This window comes from Protopterus annectens, chromosome 6.part0, assembly GCF_019279795.1.
Source record: "Protopterus annectens isolate FY-2018-M chromosome 6.part0, PAN1.0, whole genome shotgun sequence".
Lineage (NCBI taxonomy): Eukaryota > Metazoa > Chordata > Ceratodontiformes > Protopteridae > Protopterus > Protopterus annectens.
In genome coordinates, this window is record NC_056737.1 from 615,170,382 (window position 1) to 615,197,290 (window position 26,909).

The window sequence follows — 26,909 nt, forward strand, 5'->3', positions numbered from 1 at the left end:
GTCTAAAGTCACAAGCCAAGCATTCTTGCCCAGCATGGGCAGAAGCTGCTGCAAAGTCAACATTTTGAATTTTGGAATATTCATGAATGTGTTCAGAATAGATAGGTCCAGTATCGGCCTCCAGGCCTTGTCCTTTCTGGGTACCAAGAACAGTCGAGTAAAATCCTTGTCCCCGCTCTTGTTCAGGTACTTGCTGAATGGCCCCTGTGTCCATGAGGGATGAAACTTGTTTTTGTGCCTCTGCCCATTGATCTTTTGGCAGATCTGGCCAGCCGTTTGCCTTTGGCAGAGTATGGAAATGGAATTTGTAGCCTTGTGACACTATATTTAGAACCCATTTGTCCTGGGTTATAATGTGCCAATTTTGAGCAAAAAGTGCTAATTTTCCCCCTAGGGGTGCTGCCAGAAGATAAGTGTTTGGTGCAGGCAGGGGAAAGTTATTGGGACTGCTTTTCTGTATTTTTGTGCTTTATCTTCCCCAGCTTTGGCGGTAGAAGCCCCCCATTGTTTTGAACTATAAGAACCTTGTGCCTGGGATCTGCCCCTTGGGCATCTGGATCTGCCCCTTTGAGGTCTGTCTGACACAAGAAAGCACCAATTTTTTGTAGGCCAGTGTCTACTAAACCTAGGTGGCTCTATTTGTAAAAAATCTTTAACAGTTTGCATAGATTTAGCTTTGTCTTCCATTTTCTTTAACACCTCTTCTGCCTTAGCACCAAACAAAGCATCATGCTGTAAAGGTGCATCTAGTAACTTAACTTTAACATGATCAGGCAGATTTTGTTCCTTTAACCAAGCATGCCTTCTAATTACAGAACCCGTAACTGCAGCCCTGCCGGAGGCCACCAAAGAATCAAAACCACATTGCAAAATACGCTTTCCAACTTGTTCAGCTGCATGCAATAAATCCTGCATTTCCTTGTTTTCAGCACATTCAGAATTTAACATAATTTTCTGTTTAAGCAATCCCATGAGATGTTGCTGATACTTGAGCATATGAAACTGACAGTTTAAGGCCCTTATAGCCAAAGTTGCAGATGTGTAAACCTTTTTTCCCCATCTATCCAGTGCCCTTGAATCTCTGTCAGAGGGGGGTTGGGCTTTTTGCTGTAGAGGCCTTAACTCCCTTGGGACCCTGTGAAATAGTTTCTGGGTCAGCAGCAGGGTTTTCAAAAATAAATTTGTGCGAGTCAGGAACCCTGTAATATCTGTCAGGCTTAACAGGAGCTGGAGGTAAGGAGTCAGGGGTCAAACTAGACTCCGAAAACACATCTACAATGTCTAACACAGGGGGAATGGCTAGAGGCCTGTGCTGTGGTAGTAAAAGGAAATCCCTGAGCCTCTTTTTAGATTCTGAAAAATCTTGGCTTTTCCCAGTGAAAATGCTCCCTCGTGGTATGCAAGATTGCCCCAAAGGAATAATCCTCAGGAGGGGATGCTGAAGGTATAGATTCTTCAGCATAAGAATCCTCATAGGGGGGTAAAAAATATCCTTGATCAGAAGAGGAATCAGAAGAAATAGAAACCTGATCTGAAGATTCAGTCAGTGTCTTGCCTAGGCCTCTTATAAGGAGGGGGATGGGAACCCCTGATCAAGGTAATCAGGTCTTCGGCCATCTTGATCATCTGTTTTTTGGGCATAGAGGCCTGTACACGTGGCTCATGAGTTTGTTTTTTTTTTTGCTTTAGAAGCTGCTTTAGTCCTTGTCTTTGAAGCTGAAGTCATGTAAAGATGTTATGGTCTGAAGACACCCTCAGAAGCCGGTACCTGCTCATCGGCTCTGGACCCATCTGAGGGATTAGCATCCGAGGATCAAATACTTTGAGTATCCAGTGGCATGGCTGACTCCACGTGGGAGTTGGTAGCGGCCTGTGACTCTAAAGTAGCGGGTGTCAGGGACTGCGAAAGCACCTCACTGAGAACCGGCGATTGGCTTAGAAGAAGCTTCATTGTCGGTTTTGGGCCTCGGTTGTTTTTCTCTATCCTTTTCTTTGCAATTTTAGTAAACTCCGGTAGTCAGATAGCTATCCGACGACATTTTAGGATAATTAAACCGGCTACCAAAATACTTTAAAGCAAAATTATACAGACGCTTAATAGTGCATTGGGTAAATCTAGCACAAAACCGACAACCAGAAATGTTGTGATCAGGGCCTAGGCAAGGAATACAGTAAGAATGAAAATCCTTATGAGGTATTTGCTTTCCACAAGTAATACAATTATTAACTTTTTCTGACATCGGTCTGGAGCAAGAAAAAAAAGTTTCCCCAACGGGGTACTTAGCTTTATTGAAGACTTCGGTTCTGAAACTCAAACATGAAAATTTCAGGAGTTGGTCGACCGGCACTTGCAAACTGCTTCTGCTTCGAGCACCGTGTGGCAAGAAAGACTGAAGAAAATGGCATTGGCTGCTTCTTTTATACCCCTGATGACCTGACGTCAGGGAAGGGGCGACAGTGGCTGACGCACGACCCAAGACTTTGGAATTCAGGCCGGCTGAGGGCAACCTGCCAGCAGGATTACCCTAATGTAATGACTGCAACAGTGAAACACGAACATCGTACCTTTAAGAAAAGCCTTACACAGCCTAGAGGAGGTTAAGGCCATGTTGTCTTCACCAGCGTGAAAACTGGAAATGGCTGCCAATTGTATTTTCACTGTGGAGGAACTAGCTCCTTGCTGAAAGATACCAGACAGGAAGTCCAACACCGCTAGAACAGGAGCTGTAAAGTGATCTATTTCTCTCTGTGAAGCCCAAATGGAAAAGCGCTTCCATTTACTTCAATATAGTTTCCTAGTAAACAGTGAGGTGCTCAAACGAGACTAGGTTCGGTTAAATAACTGTAACGTAATTTATTTAGACAAAAATAAAACAACGTTTTCGCTTCTGTGACACAGAAGCTTCTTCAGCATGCCAACAATTAAAAACTCACATAATTTAAAAACCGTGTAGAACATGTGACTAATTCAACAAATTACAGATTTAAAGAAAAACCCCACAATTTTTTACTAAACGGCTTCATTTAAGAATGATGAAAACATATCCAAGTGCAAGCCAGTAGTTACCCTTACAAATGCATCAAAAATATCTATTAAAAATATAAATTCAATAAAAGTAAGTATAAAAATGTATAATACTTCTAAAAGTACAGTTTTGTACCTACCATAAATGTAGATGTTCGAAGATCCACATTGCTGCAGTCCTTACACTTGGGTAGTCCGCTGTCCTCGGTCGGCCCGAATATCAAAGTATAAGGCTGACGTCGGTCAAGGCGCATTTGACTGACATCAGGACGTCAGGGTACAAATGTGCATGACCGACGTCATATCCTCAGTCTTTTCTTGCCCCAGATGTCAGAAGACCCTAAAAATAAAGGTCAAAACCAAAAGACAGCAAACAAACAACCAACCATCCTAGCACTAAAAATATGTACAATATATACAATATACATCATATTGACAACCCAACCCACACAACCGCCTCTAACTACAGAGGGAAGGAGGGATAATTGGACTGCAGCAATGTGGATCTTGAACATCTACATTTATGGTAGGTACAAAACTGTACTATGTTCTTCATCTCACATTGCTGCAGTCCTTACACTTGGGTAGAATCCCAAAGCAGAGGTAAGGGAGGATGGCCAAACTATAAGGAAGCAGGAGCTGCCAAAATGCCCTGCAAAACAGCAGTGGCAAAACCAGCCCTGGATTTAGAGTAAAGTGGTAGGTGATAATGCCTAGAGAAAGTATGCACTGAACTCCAAGTAGCTGCCTCCAAAATATCCTTAGTTGCCACCCCCCTCAAAAAAGCTGTCAGTGGCAGTAGCCCTAGTGGAATGAGGCCTAATCCCAGCTGGAATCTCCTTGCCATGATGGGAATAACAGAAAGCAATGCAAAACCCAATCCACTTAGAAATAGTTTGTTTTGACACAGGCTTGCCCTGAGAACTCAAAGCAAAAGAAACAAATAACTGCTGAGACTGCCTGAACCCTTTAGTTCTGTCCAAATAATATCGCAACTGCCTGTGTACATCTAAAGTGTGCAAAATCTTTTCCCCTTTATTTTGGGGATTTGCATAAAAAGTAGGCAAATGAATAGTTTGGTTTAAAGCCACACTAGAAACCACTTTAGGCATAAAAGAAGGATTAGTACGTAAAGATACCCTATCCTTATGGAAAATTAAGAAAGGCTCAACCGCCATAAGGGCCTGCAACTCAGAAACCCTTCTTGCAGAGGTAATAGCCAACAAAAAAGCAGTCTTCCATGATAAAAACTTTAATTCAGTAGTAGCTGCAGGCTCAAAAGGTTGTAGAGTGAGTTTCTCCAACACAAAATTGAGATCCCAAGCAGGAGTAGGAGCTCTTCGTGGGGGTCTTATATTCTTTGCCCCTCTAAGAAATTGCGTGAACAAAGGATGAGAAAACAATGGTGGGTCACAATCATAGTGAGCCGAAATTGCTGCAGCATGAACCTTAATAGAAGAGAAGGACAAACCCCTGTCCAGTAACTCAGTAAGATATTGAAGAGCCACACTTAAACTAGGCTCAGAAACATCAAAATCCTTTGCTGCACTCCAAAATAAAAATCTCTTCCATTTATCTGCGTACACTTTCCTTGTACTAGGCCTTCTAGCTTCCAAAATAACATTCAAAACTTGCTGTGGAAGTGGAGGCCCACTATGGTTCAAAACAGAATATGCCAGGCTGTTAGGTGCAGAGAGTGAAGCTTGACATTGAGCAAATGACTGTCCTCCTGAGACAACAGGTGTGGAATCGAAGGCAAAGGCCATGGAGGCTTCCGTACCAGGCTTCTCAGTAATGGGTACCAATGCTGTCGAGGCCAATCTGGAGCTATCAAAATCATCCTTGGCTTGTCTTGTCTGGCCTTTAGTAGTACCTTTGGGAGGAGAGGCAGAGGCGGAAAGGCATACACATGAAGATTGCTCCAATTGAAAGAAAGAGCATCCACTTTCCAAGCTGTGGGATGAAACCTTTTGTGCAAAACTTTGGCAGCTGGTGGTTTAGTGGAGAAGCGAACAGATCTATGTCTGGAGTTCCCCATGACACTGTCAATTTCTGAAATACATGAGGATCCAATTTCCACTCGTGGGGATCCATAATTTGTCTGCTCAACACATCTGCTAAGGAGTTCTGTGCTCCGGCAGAAACCTTGCCTGAAGATTTAGCTGTAAACTGAGAGCAGTCTCCCACAAAATCATTGCTTGCCTGCATAGAGGATAAGAATGTGTTCCACCTTGCTTGTTGATGTACCACATGACAGTTGTGTTGTCTGTTAGAATCAACACCTGCCCTGGAAGAAGTAAATCCTTGAAAGCTATTAATGCAAACTGGACTGCTAACATCTCTTTCAAGTTGATATGTAGATGCTGTAGTCTGGCAGGCCACTTGTCTTGTATCCACTTTCCATTCAGATGAGCTCCCCAAGCTTTGTCTGAGGCATCTGTCGTTAGAATCTGACTCGCCTCTGGCCGGGTCACAGAGAGTCCCTTGTTTAGGTGACATTCCTGAGCCCACCACAACAATTCCTTTTGAATGCAAGGTATTATTTGAATGACAGTGTCCAAATCCTGGTAGTGCTGTGTCCATACATTTTTGAGATACCATTGTAGCTTCCTCATATGCAGTTTGGCATTGGGAAGCACCAGAATACAAGATGCCATGAACCCCAAGGCTTGATGGACTGTCCTTGCAGTCAGCCTGGACTGATGAGACAACTGATGAAAGTAAAGGGAAAGATTCTTTTGTTTGTCCGGGGTCAAAAAGGCCATCTGGGATGCTGTATTCAGTCTCACACCCAGAAAGCACATGTCCTGAGAGGGTACTAGACTGGACTTTATTTCGTTCACAGAATACCCCAGGCATCTTAGCACTGCTATCACATAATCCAAATGATGAAGAAGCTCGTCCCTTCCTTGAGCCAGAATCAGGCAATCGTCCAAATAAGGATAGAATTGTATTCCTTTTAACCTGAGGAAAGCTATCACTGGAGCCAGAACTTTCGTGAACACTCTGCCCGCAGTAGATAAGCCAAAGGGCAATGCAGAGAACTGATAATGAGAAGTCCCAGCTCGAAAACGCAGATACTTCCTGCAACTCAGTCTGATAGGAACATGAAGATAAGCCTCCTTGAGATCCAAAGTTACCATCCAATGATCTTTGCCCAGCAGAGGTAAAAGCTGCTGTAACGTCAACATTTTGAACTTGGGAATGTCCAGATAAGTGTTGAGGATAGATAAGTCCAAAATTGGTCTCCACGTGTTCCCTTTCTTTGGTACTAGGAACAGGCGAGAATAAAATCCTAGGCCCACTTCTGGCATAGGGACCGGCTGTATGGCCCCTATTTGGAGTAACAGAGAAATTTGCTTGTGAGCCTCTATTCTTTGTTGAGGAGGAACGTCTGGCATGCCTTTGAAAGGAGGCAAGGTATGGAAATAAAACCTGTAACCGTGGTGTATGATATCCAACACCCATCTGTCTTGGGTAATTAAACTCCAATTTTCTTTGAAAAGTGCCAACCTTCCTCCCAAAGGTGCTGCCAGACGAGAAGGCTCTGGCAGCTGAAAAGGTAGGTTATTGGGTCTGTTTACGAAAGGACTGACCCCTGCCCTCACCAAGACTGTGCAGGAGAACTCCCTGTTCTAGGCCTGAAAGAGCCCTGAGCTCTGCCCCTACCACGTCTAGATCTACCCCTAGACTGGGAATCATAAGAAGGCTACGGCCACCCCTTAGTAGGCCAATTTCTACTAAACTTTGGAGGCTGAACCTGCAAAAATCTTTAACAGTCTGCATAGACTTAGCCTTGTCTTCCATTTTCTTTAAAACTGCCTCAACAGGAGAACCAAACAACACATCAGATTGAAAAGGAGCATCTAAAATCCTTGTTTTAACATGGTCAGATAAATTCTGATCCCTCAGCCAGGCGTGCCTGCGAAGAACTGACCCAGTGGCAGCCACCCTAGACGAGGCCTGTACAGCATCAAAACCACATTGCAAAGAATGCTTACCCACCTGTTCAGAAACATGTACTAAATCTTGTAACTCTTTACAATCAATACCTTCCGCCAGAGCATCAACCTTAGACTTCAATTGTGAAAGGAGATAGTTTTGGTATTTCAACATGTGAAACTGGCAATTCAAAGCCCTCATAGCTAGAGTGGAAGAAGTATAAACTTTCTTTCCCCATCTATCCAAGGCCCTGGCTTCTTTATCTGTAGGAACCGGATTCTTGACAACAGAAGCCTTAACACCTTTAGGCCCCTGACTAACAGTTTCTGGGTCTGCCCTAGGACTCTTAAAAAGATACTTATGAGCTTCAGGCACCCTGTAATACCTATCCGGTTTAACAGGAGTAGGAGGCAAAGAATCAGGATTAAGAGAAGCCTCTGTAAAAACATCTTCCACCACATCCAAAACAGGAGGTATAGCCAAAGGCCTATGCTGGGGTAAAACAAAATTCCCTAAGCCTTTTCCTGGAATCAGAGAAGTCCTGACCTTCCCACTTAAAATGCTCCCTCATGGAATGAAGAGTTTCTGAAAAGAAAAATCCTCAGGAGGAGAAGCAGAAGTAGAATCATCCACATCAGAATCAGAATAAGGGAATACTCCTGCAAGTCTTCAGCAAGACTCTGAAACATCCAAGCCTGCTCAAAACTCCCTAGCTCAGGTTCCACCCTAGGTCTCTTATCAGGAGGGGCAAAGAACCCTAATCAAAGTAATCAAATCTTCTGCCATTTTAAGCATATGCTTCTTGGGCACAGTTCCTGAAGAACTAGGGGTGACACCAACTGAAGCTAAACCTGGCCTGCCTCTGGGAGAAGCCTTGGAAACAGAAGGCGAGGGCCTAACCACCCTAGGAAGGGAGGGGAGTATAGTAACCTGAGAAGCCCCATCAGCCTGACCTGCCTCCTGAGAGGCCACATCCTGCAATAACAAAGTCTCTCCCTGGGATCCCAAAGAAACCTCCGTGGAACCACCGCTCCACCGACACCTCTAAAGAACCGCGTCCGCACGGACGTTCTTCTAGCCTAGGCTTAACTGCTTTGTCCTTGCGCTTCTTGAAGAAGCGGCCGGAGCATCCGACGGCATTTTATAATTGCACCGCTTCCCGAAGACTAACCTGGCACAATCTAACCTTCTCTTTATAGTGCACTTATTGAATCTAGCACAAGAGCGACACCCAACAACGTCGTGCTCAGGCCCTAAACAAGGAATACACAAAGTATGATAGTCTCTATGCGGTATCTGTTTCCCACAAGAAATGCAATTATTCACTTTTTCTAACATCCGGTAAACCACTGAGGCAAGAAAAAACTAAAATATTCCCCAATGGGGTACTTAGCCAACTTTGACTCGGTCTGAAACTCCGAAATCGAAAAATTTCAGAACGCCAACCGGCACTTGCAATGCTGCTTCTGCATCGGACCATGCGGCAAAAAAGACTGAGGATATGACGTCGGTCATGCGCATTAGTACCCTGACGTCCTGATGTCAGTCAAATGCGCCTTGACCGACGTCAGCCTTATACTTTGATATTCGGGCCGACCGAGGACAGCGGACTACCCAAGTGTAAGGACTGCAGCAATGTGAGATGAAGAACATCATGTTAGAGCAACTTAACAGACTTAAAACCATGTAAATTCACTAATTTACTTTTTGATCTTTGTAGTAAAAAGTAAATACTTATTTAATAACTTAAGTTGTAAAACTTAAAATTAACAAGTGACAGTGTTTATTAGGTCACAGTAACTAATAGAACCTTGAAGAGAGACCCTAATGGCAATCTATGTACAATGTCGTGCAAAATGGGATATACTATCACATACACAATGACAAGGGGGCTGATGATCAATCCCCTCACCTTAAATAGCTCTTATACTTTAAAATAGAGGCTATATTACAGTTGTCATTGAGGCCCGGGAAAGAGAAAGCATCCAACTGTAGTTGCCACTCTAGTTCCCGGGTCTCTAATAATAGTGACTGTGGGCCACCTCTTTTATCACACAGTACTTGGTCGATGCCCATAAATTTGAAGCTATGACCACCGTTGTTCAATATGTGTTTAGAGAGGGCATCATCACTCCTCTGATTCCTGATGGCGTATAGGTGTTGGTAGATGCGGTCCTTAAAACGACGGTCCGTCTTACCAACATAGAACGCGTTACAGCATTCACAAAAAGCTACGTACACGATGGATTTGGTGTTGCAGTTGATCTTATGGTTGATGGTATACTTCCTTTTACCAATAGTAAAGGAATTACCTACCCGCAGGTGTATGCACCATTTGCAACACCCACAGGTAGCAGTACCCTTATGTTTGATCATAAGGTCTGTGGAACTATTTCTCTGCAACATTTCCTTAAGGTTGAAGCCTGTTTAAAAATAAATAACGGGGTATTACCCAGCTTCTCATGTAGTCCGGTATTAATGATGAAATACCAATTCTTGCGTATGATGGAACATAACAAGCCTGAGTGTAAGCTGAATGGGGAGGTGAAAGCTATAGAAAAATTAGGTTTACTACAAAAGTCTAAAACCTCCAAGTTACTATCAGCAACCAAGGGTGCGCTCCCTGGTGACTGTGGAAGGTTGTCAACCAACCCTTCCTGTTCACTACGTAACAGCAGTGGTGAATAAAAACCATCCCTCCGTTTTGATGAAACTTCACCAATCAAGTCAAGAATGAGCTCCTCAGGGTAACCCCGGCTACCAAACATGCCCGCAAGTAAAGAACATTCCTGTTCAAATGCATCAAAGGTAGTGCACATGCGGGCAGCCCTTACCAGTTGCCCTTTAACAATAGATCGCTTCTGCCTCCAAGGGTGGCAACTGGTAAAATGTAAAAAAGAATTACAGTAGGTTGCCTTCCTATGGATGGATGAGCAAAATCTATTGTTGTTGTTGTCCTTAAGTAGATGAACATCAAGGTAATCGATGTTAGATGTTGAAAATTGATGGGTAAATTTCAAAAACTCAGTTGTAGAGTTCATGTGTGTTAATAGGTTTATGGCATCAATCTCACTGCCCTGAAATAACACAAACACATCGTCAAGAAAGCGAGTGTAAGTCCTTGATCTCTGGACAAAAGGTAGGTGATTGAACAAGAAGTGTTTCTCCCAATAGGAAACAAACATGTTGGCAACGCTGCTGCCACATGGGGAACCCATCGCTATACCTTTCTTTTGCAAATAGTATTGTCCATCAAACATAAAGAAATTTGAAGACAGAACAATGTCTAGCAATACTGTGACCAGGTGAGTGTCATTATCAGTTGCTCCACAGTCCCTCATCATAAGTTCAATCCATTCGACAGCCACATCGTGTGGTATTGGTGTATACAGATCAACCACATCGATGGTTAAAAAATTATAACTGCTGTCGAAGGTGATGTCATTGATTGACTTAAGGAAGGACCAGGAATCTTTACAAATTTGGGGAATGTTCTTTAAATATTTGCTGATAATGTTGTCTATGAGGCGGGCACAAGGGTGAGTGATAGAATTTCTGCCATCTACCAAAGCTCTCATTGGGGGATCAGTAAGGCTTTTGTGCATTTTAGGGATCCCAAACATAACAGGTACCCTTGGGAATGAGATATCAATAAAATTGTACATGTCTATAGTTATTCTACCTTCAAGGTAGAGATCCCTAAAATATCCTTTGATCCTATTGTAGCAACCGTTCAATTTATTTAACGAAGAGTTAGCATAGGCAGGTGTGTCTAGTACTAACAACATACGCCTAGTGTATTCAACATAGTCAAAAACAACTAGGCCCCCACCCTTATCTGGCTTAATCACCCTCACTGCTGAGTTACAAATCTTATTCAATGCTAACAATTGGTCTGGAGAGATATTCCTACAAGATCTATCCGCTCCCCCTAAAACATGTAATTGCCTGAAATCCAATTCACAAGCTTTTTCAAACGTGAATAGGCCAGCATGTAAGGGGGGGTTAAAGGTACTAGGTAATTTCAAAACAGGCACTGTACCAGACATTTCATTATTAAAAAAGATATTCAAATTGAGTTTACGCACGAAGAGCTTTAAGTCAATAAGTGTTTTGGCAAGTCTGAAATGGTGGTCAGGTACAAAATTCAGACCGTTAGCCAATAGTTCAATTAGTTCTTCGTCGATAATGACGTCTGAGAAGTTGTAGATAAAAAAGTCACCTTTTTTATTTGAAAGAACTGTCGGACAACCCCCATCTGTAGTTGTCACAGGCAGATGGGGGAAATCAACCTCAGACGAAGATGGATTTAGTTCCTGTTCTTGTTCCTTTGAGGACGGTTGCCTTTCCCTAAAAAAGGCTTTTGATGGCCATTTTTGTTGTTAAAGGATTTAATCCTATTGCTTCTTCGGGGGCCCTGCGCACCCGAAAGAGCCCCCTGGTCATTTTCAGAGGCACCCTGAGTGGAAATTTGTGCCTCTTCATCCCCATTGGAGTTAATGAAAGCAGTTGGTTCAGATTCCTCGTGGATACCCAGTCTGATAAGTTTTTTATTTAAGTTTGGAAAAGCAGATTTATTGTGGTACGCCTGTCTATCTCTCTCAAGTTTCTTCACTTTGTTGGCTTTTAATTTAACTAGCATTGAATCAATGCTAGTAAATGAACGATGGTAATCATACTTGTATCTCTGAAAGTTTATGTCCGCTTTAACAATACTATCAAGTTTTGAAGCTTCATCCAATAACACAGAAATGTGTTTGTTATAGTTCTTAATCATTAATTCTAACAATTCAGAACCTTGTTTGTTGAATAAAGTCTCCAGTTCTGAAAGAAATGTAGAATCAGTGAACAACCCAGTAGGAGTAAAGGTGCTTCGAAGCCCCTTAGGTATCACCCCTTCCTTTAGACACTGCTGGAAGTACAAAACTTCTAGTTGCAATTTTTTTATTTTTACCATAGTGTTATCAAGAGCTTTTAAGTTCTTTGCAATACTGTCATTGCTATTACCTTGATCTAAGGAGTCTGTCGCCGGTGAGCCCATTCCTATGGAATTGCCAAATTCAAGAGCTGCAGAGTTTTTCGCCCAGTCGGCTAAAGAGGGCATCCCAATAAGCGCATCGGTCTCTCCATTTTCTCCTTGCATGCCGGTAAGCAAGCCGGTAGTAGTACGTAAAGGTGGGTTGACACTAGTAGCCCGGTTGTTGATGCTACTATCAACATTGGCTAGAAAAGTCCCCAAGCCGTTGTTTCTTGGTTCGAGGTAAGCTGAGGTCCCTGCCTCAGATGGAAAACTCACGCTTAAAGGCATAGAACGGACTGCTTGCCCAGCCGGAATCTCCGTAATGCTATTGCTCAGTGAGGAGCGATTGGTTTCAATGAAATTAGGTCTATTAGTGCTCCCTTGGCTCGCGTTGAACATCTCAATGTTGTCCAGTCGAGAATTAATAATATCCAACCGTTGAGACAGCGCTAACATTAGCGCTGGGATGTTGACAGCTTCAGAGGGGTTGACTGCACTATCAGTGCCAAAAATGTTCGGAGAACCAGGACTCGAGAGAACACCTGTAGCCATACTAGACACTTAAAAGAGACGCCAAACAAAAGTAAACAGTGAGGTGCTCAAACGAGACTAGGTTCGGTTAAATAACTGTAACGTAATTTATTTAGACAAAAATAAAACAACGTTTTCGCTTCTGTGACACAGAAGCTTCTTCAGCATGCCAACAATTAAAAACTCACATAATTTAAAAACCGTGTAGAACATGTGACTAATTCAACAAATTACAGGTTTAAAGAAAAACCCCACAATTTTTTACTAAACGGCTTTCACTATTATTAGAGACCCGGGAACTAGAGTGGCAACTACAGTTGGATGCTTTCACTTTCCCGGGCCTCAAGCCTCTATTTTAAAGTATAAGAGCTATTTAAGGTGAGGGGATTGATCATCAGCCCCCTTGTCATTGTGTATGTGATAGTATATCCCATTTTGCACGACATTGTACATAGATTGCCATTAGGGTCTCTTTTCAAGGTTCTATTAGTTACTGTGACCTAATAAACATTGTCACTTGTTAATTTTAAGTTTTACAACTTAAGTTATTAAATAAGTATTTACTTTTTACTACAAAGATCAAAAAGTAAATTAGTGAATTTACATGGTTTTAAGTCTGTTAAGTTGCTCGAACATGTTTAGAAGTATTATACATTTTTATACTTACTTTTATTGAATTTATATTTTTAATAGATATTTTTGATGCATTTGTAAGGGTAACTACTGGCTTGCACTTGGATATGTTTTCATCATTCTTAAATGAAGCCGTTTAGTAAAAAATTGTGGGGTTTTTCTTTAAACCTGTAATTTGTTGAATTAGTCACATGTTCTACACGGTTTTTAAATTATGTGAGTTTTTAATTGTTGGCATGCTGAAGAAGCTTCTGTGTCACAGAAGCGAAAACGTTGTTTTATTTTTGTCTAAATAAATTACGTTACAGTTATTTAACCGAACCTAGTCTCGTTTGAGCACCTCACTGTTTACTTTTGTTTGGCGTCTCTTTTAAGTGTCAATATAGTTTCCTAGTGGAGTCTTTAACAGAGGCCACTAGAATAGATTTTACCTGGGATGAAAGACCGGGAGTCCTGGCGATTAACGGAACTGGAGCATCCAAGCTGTTAGCTTGAGGCTGCACAGATTGGGTGGATGTGTCCCTGACGAATGGGAAATTAGATCCGGGCAGGGATCCAGTACCCATAGGGTAGCTAATAGATGAGACCAAAGGAATGGGAACCAAACCTAATGAGGCCAGAACGGGACAATGAGGATCACTTTGCACTGTAGTCGGCAAGCTTTCTGAAGAAACTTCGGAATGAGAGTAAAAGGTGGATAAGCATACAGAAGCCCGGGGGGGGGGGGCAAACATGGACTAGAGCGTCTCTGGGGACTTCCCCTGGTGAGGGAATCAGAGCGAAGAACTCGCTGCACTTCACGTTGGAAGGAGATACGAAGAGATCGCAGCAAGCGTGACCCCATGCCAGGAAAATCTCCTCCGCTACTGACTGTGTCAGAGACCACTCGTAAGGCATCAGAATGGCCTGGCTCAATCTGTCCGCTAAAATGTTGGAGTGCCCTGGGATGTGCATTGCTATCAGACACCATCCGGTGGAAATCGCCCATTCCCACACTCTCATGGCCTCGCAACATAGAGGGTAGGATCTGGTTCCCCCCTGCTTGTTGATATACCAGATGACCGACATGTTGTCTGACTGAATTGCAATCAATCCGAGAGGGAGGACTGTGTGAAAGGCTTCCAACGCTAAAAGCACTGCCCTCATCTCTAGAACATTTATGTGCAATTTGGTCTCCGTCTGGGACCACGAGCCTTGCACTGTCCTTCCCAAACAGTGTCCCCCCACCCAAGTTGGGAGATGTCCGTGGTCACTGTGGTATGGACTGAGGGAGACGCAAATGGGCGTCCTTCAGATATCTCCGGTGAAGTTAACCACCAAAGAAGAGATGTCCTGCAGATGTGACTGATCTTGATAGGAAATTCCATGGGTAGGTCTAGCCAAGACCACTGGACAGCCAGAGTCCATTGGAGAACCCACATGTGAAGGCATGTATACGGGAGAATAGATATGGCGGCAGCCATGGAGCCCAGAGCCCGGAGAACCTCACTTGCCTTTGAAGACTGGGAGTTCGCTATGTGGCCCCTGAGATGTAGAATCCTGTCTGGGGTTAGAAATACCTTCATCTGCAAAATGTCTAACCGTGCCCCATTGAAGTCTAGAATTTGTGCTGGTTGCAAATGGGATTTGTGAACATTGACTGTAATTCCCAGTAAATTTGCTAACCGAATAAAATAATCTCAGGCCAGACACAAGTGATACTTCTGCGCAGCGAAGAGCCAGTCGTCCAGGTAAGGAAACACCTGAATACCCTGAAGCCTCAGGTGGGCCGCTACAACTGCCATTACCTTGGTGAACACCCTGGGGGCTATGGTGAGACCAAAGGTTAGGGCCCTGAACTGAAAGTGACTGGCTCCCAGCCGGAAGAGCAGAAACCTCCTGGAGCTTCTGTGTATTTTGATGTAGTAGTAAACATCCTGAAGGCCTAACGAGCACATCCAGTCGCACTCTTGGAGATAAGGTAGAATGGACTGTAGTGTGACCATCTGGAATTTCTGTTTTGCTACCGACAGGTTTAACATGGACAGGTCTAGAATGGGCCTGAGGTCCCCCGTCTTTTTTGGCACCAAAAAGAACCTTGAGTAGGCGTCTAATCCGGACTGATCGGGGGGGGGGACCTTTTCTATGGCTCGTTTGAGAAGCAGCTTTGAAACCTCTAGAGCTGCAGCCTCCCTGTGAGTGGGTGGAACATCCGGGAGGTGTTTTGTAATGTTTGGAGGGGCAATGAAAGAAATAGAGTAACCTCTGGATATTATCTGAAGAACCGAGTGATCTGTCGTAATGGACTTCCATGCCACTGGGTGTAAGGACAATCGTCCCCCGACTGCCTCCAGAGTAGGACAGTCGGGAAACCCCTCAAGGCTGCTGACCGAGTCTATCAGAATAGGGTTCCCTAGACCCGAAATTCCTGGGACCCCCTCTACCTCTGGGTCGACGTTGATCCTGTCCCCCTCTGCCTCTGGGGGAATAGCTGTCCTGAGAATCCCGGGAAAACTGAGATTTTCGGAACCACATCTTCATCTGCCCTCTTTGATTCCTAGAGAAGGACCGCTGAGGGTTAGAGAAGCGAACTCCGATGGCAGACAAAGTCTTCCTGTCCTTTTCGCTCTGGTCAAGTGTGTCACATACTGTCTTCCCAAAGAGGGAAGAGCTGTTGTAGGGAGCATTGATAAATGATGCCTTGAAAGAGTCCGCGAACTGACACAATCTGCGCCAGGCATGACGCCTCATGGCTATGCCTGTCCCAGCCGTTCTAGCTGCTCCTTCAATGGCGTGGGAAAGTAGCCACATAGATGTATTTGAGACTGACTTCAGAATAGACATTTTCACTGAGAACAGCTGTCTGTCCTGCGGCGATAAACACTCTGGGGGTGACTCAGCGAATTCCGAAGTGAAGCCTCACTTAAGTCGAATCACATGTGCCAAATAATTCAGCGCATGGATAGAAAAAGTCGCTTAAGAGTATACGTGCTTCCCAATCCTATCCACCAACCTGGACTCCTTGTCTGGAGGGTGGACTAAGGAACTCTCCTGTGCTAGTTTCTTCTTTGTGGCCACTGTGACCAACATAGCATCAACTGGGGCTCCTTTCTACCAGGGTTGTCTATCAGAAGGAGGAGATAAAACCTTGTCAGGATATTTGGGGATGGGCTCTATGGTGTCGGGCTCCGTCCATGCCCTCGTGGTGATGAGGTCCACCAAGGGGTCTGCTGGTAGGGACACCCAGGAAGTAGATGGGCCCATGCCAAAGGCCTACAGGAACACTGACTCATCCTCAGAAGGTTTTGGGGCTGACCAACCTCCCCTATGGCGGAGGATTTCCATAATTTCGCCGAAGGAGATGTCTTCGGGAGGTGACCTGGGGGAACCTTCTCCTTCATCTAAGTCAGTGTCAGCGGTGAGGGACTCGGGGGAGTCCAAGTGCCTCCTTTTGCATTTGCGCTTGTGGTGGGACTTTCAGAAGGGGATCCGCGGGCCGCAGGGGTTTTCTCGAGGAAAATGTCCTGGGGATCCTCTGGCAAGGGCTGTCCCTGAGACAGGATGAAGGGAGTCATCGCCAAATCCAGGGGGGCCTGGGTGGTATCCGAGGGAATGGGCTGGGGTCTCAATCCCTGGGAGAGAACCCTCTCCACCACTTCGAAGGCTGAGGGAGAAGTCTTCCCTGGATCCGAAGTGGGGACCGGAGCCGAAGACAGGGTAGCCTGAGGTCAGAGGGAACGGGTCGGGTCCGAAAGAGTCGGAGCCGAAGAATCCATTCCCCCAGGTCCGACTCCCTGTCCGTGGCTCCGAGGGTCACTCAGATCTGAAAAAGTCAGATCAGAGGAACTCAAGGTAACAACCAGAGTCGAGGTTGGAGGAACTGTCTGCGCTGAACTACCAGCTCCGAAGAACCTCTAATCCAAGAGACGCGAAGCCGAAGCATGGATCGGGAAGGAGAGATGGGGCGGAAAAGAGGCATGGAGGTTGCCCCTCCAGAGGGAGAGGGACCTGGCAAGACTCCCATCTGAATTTGGGTCTGAAGAAATCTCCGCATCATCCTGTCCATATCCATGTCCGATAGGCTCCGAGTCGACCTCGAAGAGGCCACCGACTTGGATCTGGCTGGTCTGCGCAGAGGGCTGGAGGGCCTCAGGTCCAAATGTTCCAACAGCTCCAGTGAGAAATGTAGTGACCAGAGCCGAGGAGAAACAGGTCTCATGGTCTTGAATGGAGGGCTGAGAAAGAGCTCCCTGTCTGGAGATCTCTTGCGATGCCTGTCTTTCTTTTTCTCCCTTTCTTCTCTGCGTCTTTCCTTTTCCTTCACTTTTTCTTTATCTTTGTCAGACTTGCTGACTGAAGATCTGTCCTTAGAGGACCCATCGCCAGATGAAGAGGGAGGTTGATCCCTGTCTGGGGAGGTGCACTAGCGACCGAGGCAAAGGCAGAATCCGGTATGGCAATGGGGAGAAGGCATTTGGTAACTAGCTTGGCCTTACGATCCCTAAGGGCCCTAGGGTTGAAGCCTGAACAGATAGCACACTGGGTGGATGAATGTGCCACTCCTAAACATATCACACACAGAGTGTGACCATCAGTAGGGGAAAGCTTATGGCCACACTCTGTACATTTTTTGAACACAGGCTTTGGCTGGTCAGCCATCGTCCTGCACTCAAAGGTAAAGGTACTACCTTCCCAACAAAAAAACACACACAGACAGGGTGGCTGGCCCGACTACTATTCTAATACAAAAATTTTTTTTTTTTTTTTTTTTTTTTACACTAACGGCCAACACGTTACTGCAAAAGGGGAGGAAGGGTAAACCTAGACAAGCACACTTAGATATAATCAAAAGTTTCCACTTACTATCCCTTTTTAGCTCAAAGCAAAGGAGACCACGATGCACACTACTGGTGCGGCAAACGAGATCTGAAGGGAAGATAGGAGATGGTAGGGCATTATGGGTAAGGGGAGGAGCTCGGAGCTTGGAGCAGATGCTAGAAAAAATTTGCCGGCTCGGATCCGATACGGATCCGTATACCCACAGGTTGCAGATAAAATGAAGTTAACTACTTCAGATCAATAATTTACTTCTCTCTTTCAAACCTATCGCTAATGTCATCTGCTGCTATGCTTGGCAATTCTGTAAATGCATTTTTCAAACACCAACTCACTCTGCTCAATTAAGACAGCTATTCTCTTCAGTTTCTTTTACTCAGAACTGTTAAAAATAAGAATATAGTAATCAACCACAGAAATATATAGCACTAACTTTCAAAATGGCATTTCTGCAGATGGCCCAATGAACAGAGTGTGATACGGTGGCTGTGAACAAGGGCAGATTAGCTCTAATTAAAAAAGAGCAGTTAGAACACCATACAATGCATTTTGTGAGTCTGTAACTAGAATGTGTTTACTGCTAGCATGTTTAAACATGTAGGAGGCACATGAAACTAACATCCCGAGGAGGAAGCAAATTCAAATTGATGTACAAATTCACAAACACAGAGTCTACTTCATACTTTAAGAGCACAATGCACCATATAAGTGCCACAATGCATTTTACATTGATAATTTTGTATTTATTTATACTGTGATTTCAGTCAGATCATGGTCTAAATAAATTTAGATTTTCCTTCAGTGATGTCAACTAAGGGTTTGTCCATATACTTTAGTGGATGCATTCTTGCCCTGTGTGGATTGCAAACATTAAAGTTTATGGATGCATTTCACATTTTCACTGAATTGATGTCAGTGAGTTTAAAGATCATATTTAACTTTCAGTGGCATCAATATGGGGATTTAACAATTGCAAAAAATTAATGATTTCCAGAGGAAAAAAAAGTTTACCAAATTGGGCAAAAATGCTAATCTGCGCTCTATGGCTAACATAGGCTGGTGCTTACAGGTAAGTTGCCAAGTGTGACAATACACTTTGAGTTCTAGCGAGGTGCAGGAAGGCAAAGGCCTTCCCAATATGGAAAAGTAGCTAAATTAACAAATAATGAAAAGGGTAATACTGGTAGGAGCAAATGATTCATTGTTTCTGTCAAAGTTAATGTTTCATTATCACGAAATGGTAATTTTTTTCCCCAGTGAAAACTTAGTCTTAATAAGGACAATTGGGTTTTTAGAAACCCATAATGTTACACACTTAACATATCATCTGAACTGATCAGCAAGGAAACTTACAGTTGTATGGAATATACTAGTAGTGGGAGTCAGACTCTGCAGTAAAGTCCATAACATTAAAAATAAATCCTACAGGTAAAGAATAAAACACTGACTGAACTGACAGTGATAGTGGGTTGCTACAGGAAAAAGAACAGTCATTTTTTGAAAATAACAGAACTGCAAGACGCCTCATGATTCTAAAAACATACAATTAACAATAAAATTAAATAAAAAAAACAGAACTATAACTTACGAAGATGTGGATTTAAAACCCTCTTTAGCTGCTCTCCTTTCTGTGCACTTGACAAAATTTCAGTAAGCCTATGAGAAACAAATTGCTTTTGTTTAAATTATCTTTTAATCTTCAACAAAATTAAATAACATATACATTCACTATGCCAGATAATTTGCAAGAACTTCTGCAGTGACCATCTATAGAAATTTACTATTTTGCAATACGCAACTTCCTTTAGAAATGTACATGCCTCCTGCTAGTGCACACTATGGCATGTGTACTAGACTAGGACAGTATGTCCAGCACTTACACTGCTCAATTAAACCACATTCGCTAAACATACATTTTAAAACAGGAAACAAAACACAAACAAAAGGTTGACTTACAGGAAAACAAAATCTGCAGTTGCAGAGTGGAAAGACTGTCTAGCTATAAGGGGATAGTAGGAGTGTGATAATCACCCATTTTTAGAAAGCTTCCTCACAGATGAAAGAACCTGTACATACCTGTTAACAATGGATGTCAGAAGCCTTCTGTAATGGAGAACTTGTTGGGAAGAAACCAAACCAGTATGAATCAGCAACATTCACTTAACAGGTATCACACCCATCTCTAATTCCAGGAAGATTAAAAGACTGTGGGTTTTACTCTGGCACCAGGTACCTGAATTTATTTTCCAGTACTAACAATGCAGAGCACACAGTAAGGGGGAGTCTGTACTTCAGAAGTGCTGCCCTTTGGATAAGATATTAAACCCTGGTTCAATCTGCCTGAGTTGGTGGTAGCTCAAGTGGAAATAAAAGATCACATGGTACTTAAGGAAAATAGTAAGGACATTTCCCTGCTATACAGGCCAAATTTCCCTCGTCACTATCATTACCACCTCAGGTCTCCCGTTAGTAGGCCTTGCCTAATGAAACTTGCTTGGTCAATAAAAACATTCAAGTAAGCAAACAAAGGGAAAAAGCAGAGGAAAACTTAAAGAAAAGGACTCAGAAGATCAAATTCGAAAGCATGGAACAGCCAAAAGGGGCCGTATTTCTAGAATCATGATCCACGCAAATATGCTTGATGAACATGCAAAGCTGTGAACAAAAGGGTCCAGAAGCAAGCAGTTGTGCATATCCGTAAAAAGTGTGGTCTTTGAAAAGTCACATTTTCCAACAGGCAGTCAACATCTGATGGCAGAACATTATGCAGTCACCTAATTAGAAAGTGCTAGCTTATCCACCTCAAGCCTTTCCACCTACCGCAAACAAGCAAAACTGTTGCATTTACCTAAGCTCATGCCCTTACTTCATACAAAACTGTAGTTGGTGGTAAAGGTCCAGGATATGAAGGTCTCCCTCTCTTTTTTTCTAGATTCTGCCACCCTACAGAATAAAGCAAAGAGGAAAGAACAGCTTAAGGATAATTCTGACACTACTTCCCCTTCTTTCAGTTACATTAGGAGTTCCCCAAGGCTCCATCCTTGGACCTCTACTTTTTGCACTCTTCAAAGACAGACTCCACACCTCTATTCCTCAAGCTACAGTAATACAATATGCAGATGACTCCACACTAATATAAACAGCCTCCTCCATCCAAGACCTCCAGACCATAACCCAAGACTCATTTCTAGCTGCCAGAACCTGGGTTACTAACACCCAGCTTATCCTAAATCCAAACAAAACCAAGCTCCTTCTCTTTTACCCTACAAAAACTCCCCCACCAAGCTTATCATTACAAATCACATCCAAAAATGAAGTCACTATCACACCAGTATCCCACACCAAACTTCTGGGTGTCGAAATTGACTACTTAAAGTTTAACATTCACTTCTCTCAAACAATCAAAAAGTACATAAGAAATTAGGTGCCCTCTACAGAAATAAAACAATTCCTGACATAAACACAAAAGCTATCATTGCTCGTACACGTCTCTTAGCAACTCTCCTAAACGCCTCTCCCATCCTAACCAACCTTAGAAAAACTGATCTAGCTAAATTAGAGTCTTGTTATAATAAAATTGTCAGGTTTGCCACAGATTTCCCCATCTAGGGGACATCACTGCACATCTCAAAAACAACTAAACTGGCTAGAACTACCTCATCTACTACTCTTTAATCAGCTAACCTTTGCCCATAAAATCCTGTATTAACTAGATAAAACCCCTGCCCTCCAAAATCTTTTACAACCACGCTAACAATCGCTCTCTCCACTCCAGCAAAAAATACTTAACATCTCAAAAGCAAGCAACTCCGCGGGGATTCATTCTTTTCAAACTTCATTCCCAAAATATGGAACAAACTACCAGCCCCAATAACCTCCAACAGCTCTATAGTTCATTTAAAAAAACTGCTAAAATCACACAACTGAAACTTGGCTTTGCTCATGCTCCCATCCTGGCTAGTTTCTTGGACACATAGAATTTAAGAAGCCTACAGCAAAAATGTCCTACTGTTGTCTTCTAAACTGCAAATGAAATCTATGCTGTATTTGACATTAGAGATCTGTTTTTGTCCTCAGAGTGGGTTTTCCCCACAGACAATCTTTCACCTGTATCATCCAGAATATGTGTATACTGTATTTCTCTTATGATTTGTTATTCAACCTTATAGATGCATCACATTTGATAAAATCTCCTACAGCTAGTTCAACCTTTCAGGTTATCATTGATTATACTATTTGTGCTTTCCACCTACTACTATGTTTTAAGGGGTGTACTTCACTATCGCGAAATACTGAAATCTCAAATTTCAGTATCTCGAGACTGTTTCTCCTTTGGCTTTTCCCGGTTAGGGGTCGCCACAGCGGAACTCTGGTCCCTTAATGATTGGCAGTAGATTTTCATGGTGCTGAGGTGCCAGCTCGACGCCCAACCTTCAATGAAGGCACGCCGATTCGCGCATGTCTTTAGAATGCCACTCGACTGCAGGGAGGACATGCAGACTTCACACAGAAGGTGCTCCAGCCGAGAATCGAACGGGAGAACCTCTTGCTGTGAGGCAACAACGCTACCACGAGACTAAAATCTCAAAAGCTCAGCTACGCGAAAGTCCACGTCTGAATCCAGAAATGTCAAATCAACGGTTGTGGTGGTGCGCTGTGTTGTTGAGACTGGTGGTGTTTGTACGTTATGTGATGTGTGTTTGTGCAAGGGGAATGTAGAATGTGTAGTGGTGGGTTTAGTATCTTTGTCTTTTTAGTGCAAACTCGGAGTTAGTATATATAAGTAGATGAGTGGGGCACAGCTCCCCCACATGGGGGTGCAGGGTGGCTTGCCCCCCTGCTTATATGTAGGGAAGGTGCGTGCATTTGTGTTGTTGAGTTTGTGTGTATTTTGTTTGTTGTAGTGTGGGAGGAAGGTGTATGGGTATTTGTGTGGCAGAGGGTGTATTTAAAAGCCGCAATTTTGAATTTCGCGCTTTTGGGGTTTCGGTATTTTGAATGTTTGGCTTTGCAGTCTTGAGATACTGAAATTCGAGATTTCAGTCTTTTAAGATTATAAAGTGAATCCGTTTTAAGATATCAATTGTGCTTTTATCACCTACTGTACTTTTTTCTTCTTTCATTGTACTTTTTATACTTCTGTACAATTTCTCAGAGCTATTCTCCCTGGGTCTCCACTGAAAAAGGACCTGTGTCCATTCGGGCTTTCCCCGTAAACAAATGTAAAATAAATAAATACTTCAAGGAGGAAATACAATTTATTCCTAAGAGACAATGATCACTTTTAAACATGAAACTGGGTTCCTTATGGTTGACACCATGAAGTTCAGACTTCCTAAATGCAGAAGTGATGATCACCAAAACAGTGTCTTTCAAGAGAAAGTCACAGGTGCTGCACCACCTGGCTGAAAGGTACAACAGGCAGCCTGTTTAAGTCCTAATGAGAAAAGAGGGTATTTAAAGGTGGCTGGAGATGGAGAACTCTATGAAGGATTGCTTAATCAAGTACTGTTGGCCTACAGTTTTGTCTTCTCCAACATTACGGTGTGCGGAGATACCTAAAACCTGTATCACGACAATTACATAACTTGACAGCGAAATCAAACAAGCATCTAAAGTATGGGGTACCTTCATAGTGACTAAATGAGTTGACAAGGATAATTTTCTGTCACAAAAGAGAAGCAATTACACTTAGCAATAAACGCCTGAAGAAAGGAAGGCTTTCTCTCAGCCTAGATCACACTGAAACTCTAGAACAACTGAGGGGAACAATGATTACAGATAAGAGACCAAGCCATGAGGTGGAGAGAGATGTTCCATCAACCAAAAGGAACTTCCTTGGAATCTACAAGGATAGCTTTCTGCAATGACAGGAAATCCAAAACTTGAAACTAAACCCTCCACTTCCCCCAAGTGGCAATTGGGATTTGTGATCAGGAGAAGACTCCAAGGGAATAATGGAGAGGCATACAGGAATTTTCTCTGTATTTAATTTTTCCAAGTTCTTTGGGTTTCTAATACTATGATGGAAATGGACCCCATTACTAAGTAAGGTTACAACTGGAGTTCATGAAATTAGTATTGTTTCCGTCTTTGATGTTAGCCAAGAGTACTCTTCTCAATACCTACTATGTGCCTAGAATGGACTGCTGTAATTCATACCAGTTACATGTATCGGTAGCATATCTAAGTACAACTGTACATTGATTTTTATTATACATGTTTCGCCTATTACTATCAGAACTATCTGGGTATCTTTGTTCCACAGTGCTCTCATTTCTGCTTGCAAATCCTGGTAGTTTATGACTTTGTGTTGCACTGTGTGTAAGATACTGTAATCATCGGGTGCAGCAAATTCAATCAATGCTACTTTTATCTTTTTTTCCCATAGACTACTGTATCTGCTTTTCTCGCATCTGTTTTTTTTTGAACTGCTGGTAATGGTGGTAGCCATTTGATATAAACTTTATCATTCTCTGTAATGAGCTGTGGTTCAGGTTTCCAATGCTTCTCAGATACTTCTATATTGCAGTATTTGCACAATCCCCAATGCAGCAATCTTAACTTTTGGTACACAGACCCTTTACAATGAGTGCATCACTGCCAGCAACAAGATATCCAACTGTTTCAAGTTCTTTTTTACTGAACCTGCACGCGTCTTGTTTCTCCTACCTTTTAAATAGACTTGTAAACCAATCTGTATGAAGTCCACTATTCTGGGCTGCCATTATTAGTGTTTAATTTTTGGTTTTAATTCATCTCTCAAGTCCAAGATATTATCACCTTTTGTGGGGGTATCGACTAGCTGTTCCAAAGCATTTGCATCTACAAAATCGAGGAATCTCTGGGTATTTGTGTTGTGGCAAGAGTAGTTCTTCCAGTCTATGTTTGGGTAGTTAAAGTCACCCAGGATCAGGGTAAAGGGTTGAATCTTGATAGATCTGAAGAAGTCTACTATGGCAGTTTGACTTCTTACATAACAACAATATACAGTTTCTTCCTTATCCTCAGCAGTTCACTTTGTCATCCCTATACCTTTCTTTTTTGGCTCGTCAGTTTTTTTGGACAACTTCCTTCTGCCACAGGGGTCCACCCTCCTCCTGAGCCTGGACTAACCCTAAAGTATGAATGTTTACATGCCCTGAGGATTCTACATTGCTGTTTTTGTCCAGTCCTGTTATCAATGTGTACACCAGGAGTGAGCACTTTTTTAATACTGAGACCCGTGCACTGAAACTTCTTTTTTATCTTTTAACCTAGCTTTCTCAATGATATATTTGCTATATAAAATACAGGCTATAAATCAGTGTCATCTTGGTGAGATTTTGTAAAAACAGGATGCACCACGTGTAATGATTTGAAATGTCGGGACCCACTAGAAAGAGTCCTAAAACAATGAGACTGAATGGCTGAAAAAACAGACTTGCAAAAACCAAGATGACCATTTCCTTGACCACTCAACCTTTGCCAGATATATGGTGATATCATAGTTGGCATAAACAAGTCCTGGGGGGGTGAGGGGCTTGCCCCCCTGCAAAACAGAAGTTGAAGGGGGAAGAGCGATGTACAAGATTCATTCTTCTGGATTTTCAATCTTTTTTTTTTTTTTGGTCGGTCGGCACACGGTGTCACAAGTACCAAGATTTGAAAAGTGAGCCTCCACCACATGAAGGTACTCAACAAGACCTGAAGATGAATTCAGTTCCAGCAATATAGTGATACTATTCTCATTTTATTACTGATTTTATGCCTCCATTTGGACTCGTACTTCCTCCTATGCAGGAAAAATTGTCCACCATCAACTCCCCCTTCCATGTCTGGACTCAGAAAAGGGAAGGACAACATTCTTCACTTGATGAAGAGGCTGCTTTTCAAGGTACTCTACTGATAAAGACTTTGCTCGAAAGGTTTCTCAAATTTTCAGCTCCAGAAGAGAATGGAGTCTGTCAGCACATCATCTTCTCCCAGAAATACAAACAGCAGTAAGAATAATGCCTCTGTCTACTGCCCACTGTAGAAACACATTGCATCTTTGCACAAGCAGTACAAGCCTTGAGCTGCTTATCAAATGGCAAGGTGGAAAACTGCCATGGTCTATGGCAGCTATGCCGGACCAAAATGATCAATGCAGTACTCTGCCACAAGATACTTTAGATCTAACTCCATTTTGCTGGGAGGTTAGGCAGGAAATCAACATTTTAGTGGCAGAATTCAAATGTTTCTAGAATGAAAACAGAGCATCTTTAAATTTGGGAATAACCCTGAGCTCACTCTTCTAAGTAATCATCAGAGCATTTCTGAGGGGAAATAGAGAAATCACAGGCCAGTCAATTTAAAGACTACATAAGCTTGATTCTCTTTCCAGAGGTGAAGTCATCTGTCTCCAAATCATGGCCACACAATCATGAATCCCCTTCCAAGGAAGATGTCAATAGCACCAATTATTAGCCTTGTAAGTGGTTAAGCATGTAATCAATAAATACTAAGGGCAGGTGACCAATCCCTAGCACCCAAGATTTGCTCAATATAAGCAGCGCTTAAAAGGAAACGCTGGTGAAACTTACAATGTTGGCAGTGTCACCCACAAAGGCCTCTCTAAACGTTTAACATCTGATGCTACATCCTAGGATTCTGTAGGAGTGAGAAGACTCAAGGAAATCTCCTCAACCAAGGTCAGTTTTTTTTTTTTTTTATAATGGGAAGGGGGCTTGGCAAGAAGATTCCTCAGTCCAGAGAGTCTTCAATGAATATGCACTTGGGGAATCTAGAGTATCAGTATGCTACCAACACTATGAAGAAGGTTCTACAAACACTCCAATATGCACCACTCAATGTGGCTGCTACAGGATGCATATTCTTTAGGCTTTCTTTTCGTCAGCCAAACAGGTGCAATCTTGACTATTCACTGGTCAAAGGGGAGATGGAGATGCAGGAGACAGACTA

General features: G+C 42.9%; 1 protein-coding gene across 1 annotated transcript in view; it reads right to left on the reverse strand.

The window, feature by feature from the left end:
* Positions 1-26,909, reverse strand: part of NEMF (nuclear export mediator factor) — a 1,922,187-nt gene that overhangs the window by 1,630,281 nt on the left and 264,997 nt on the right. The window contains exon 6 of the mRNA XM_044074284.1: positions 19,555-19,622. Within this exon, the coding sequence (XP_043930219.1) occupies positions 19,555-19,622 (68 nt within the window). The remainder of the gene's footprint in view (positions 1-19,554; positions 19,623-26,909) is intronic.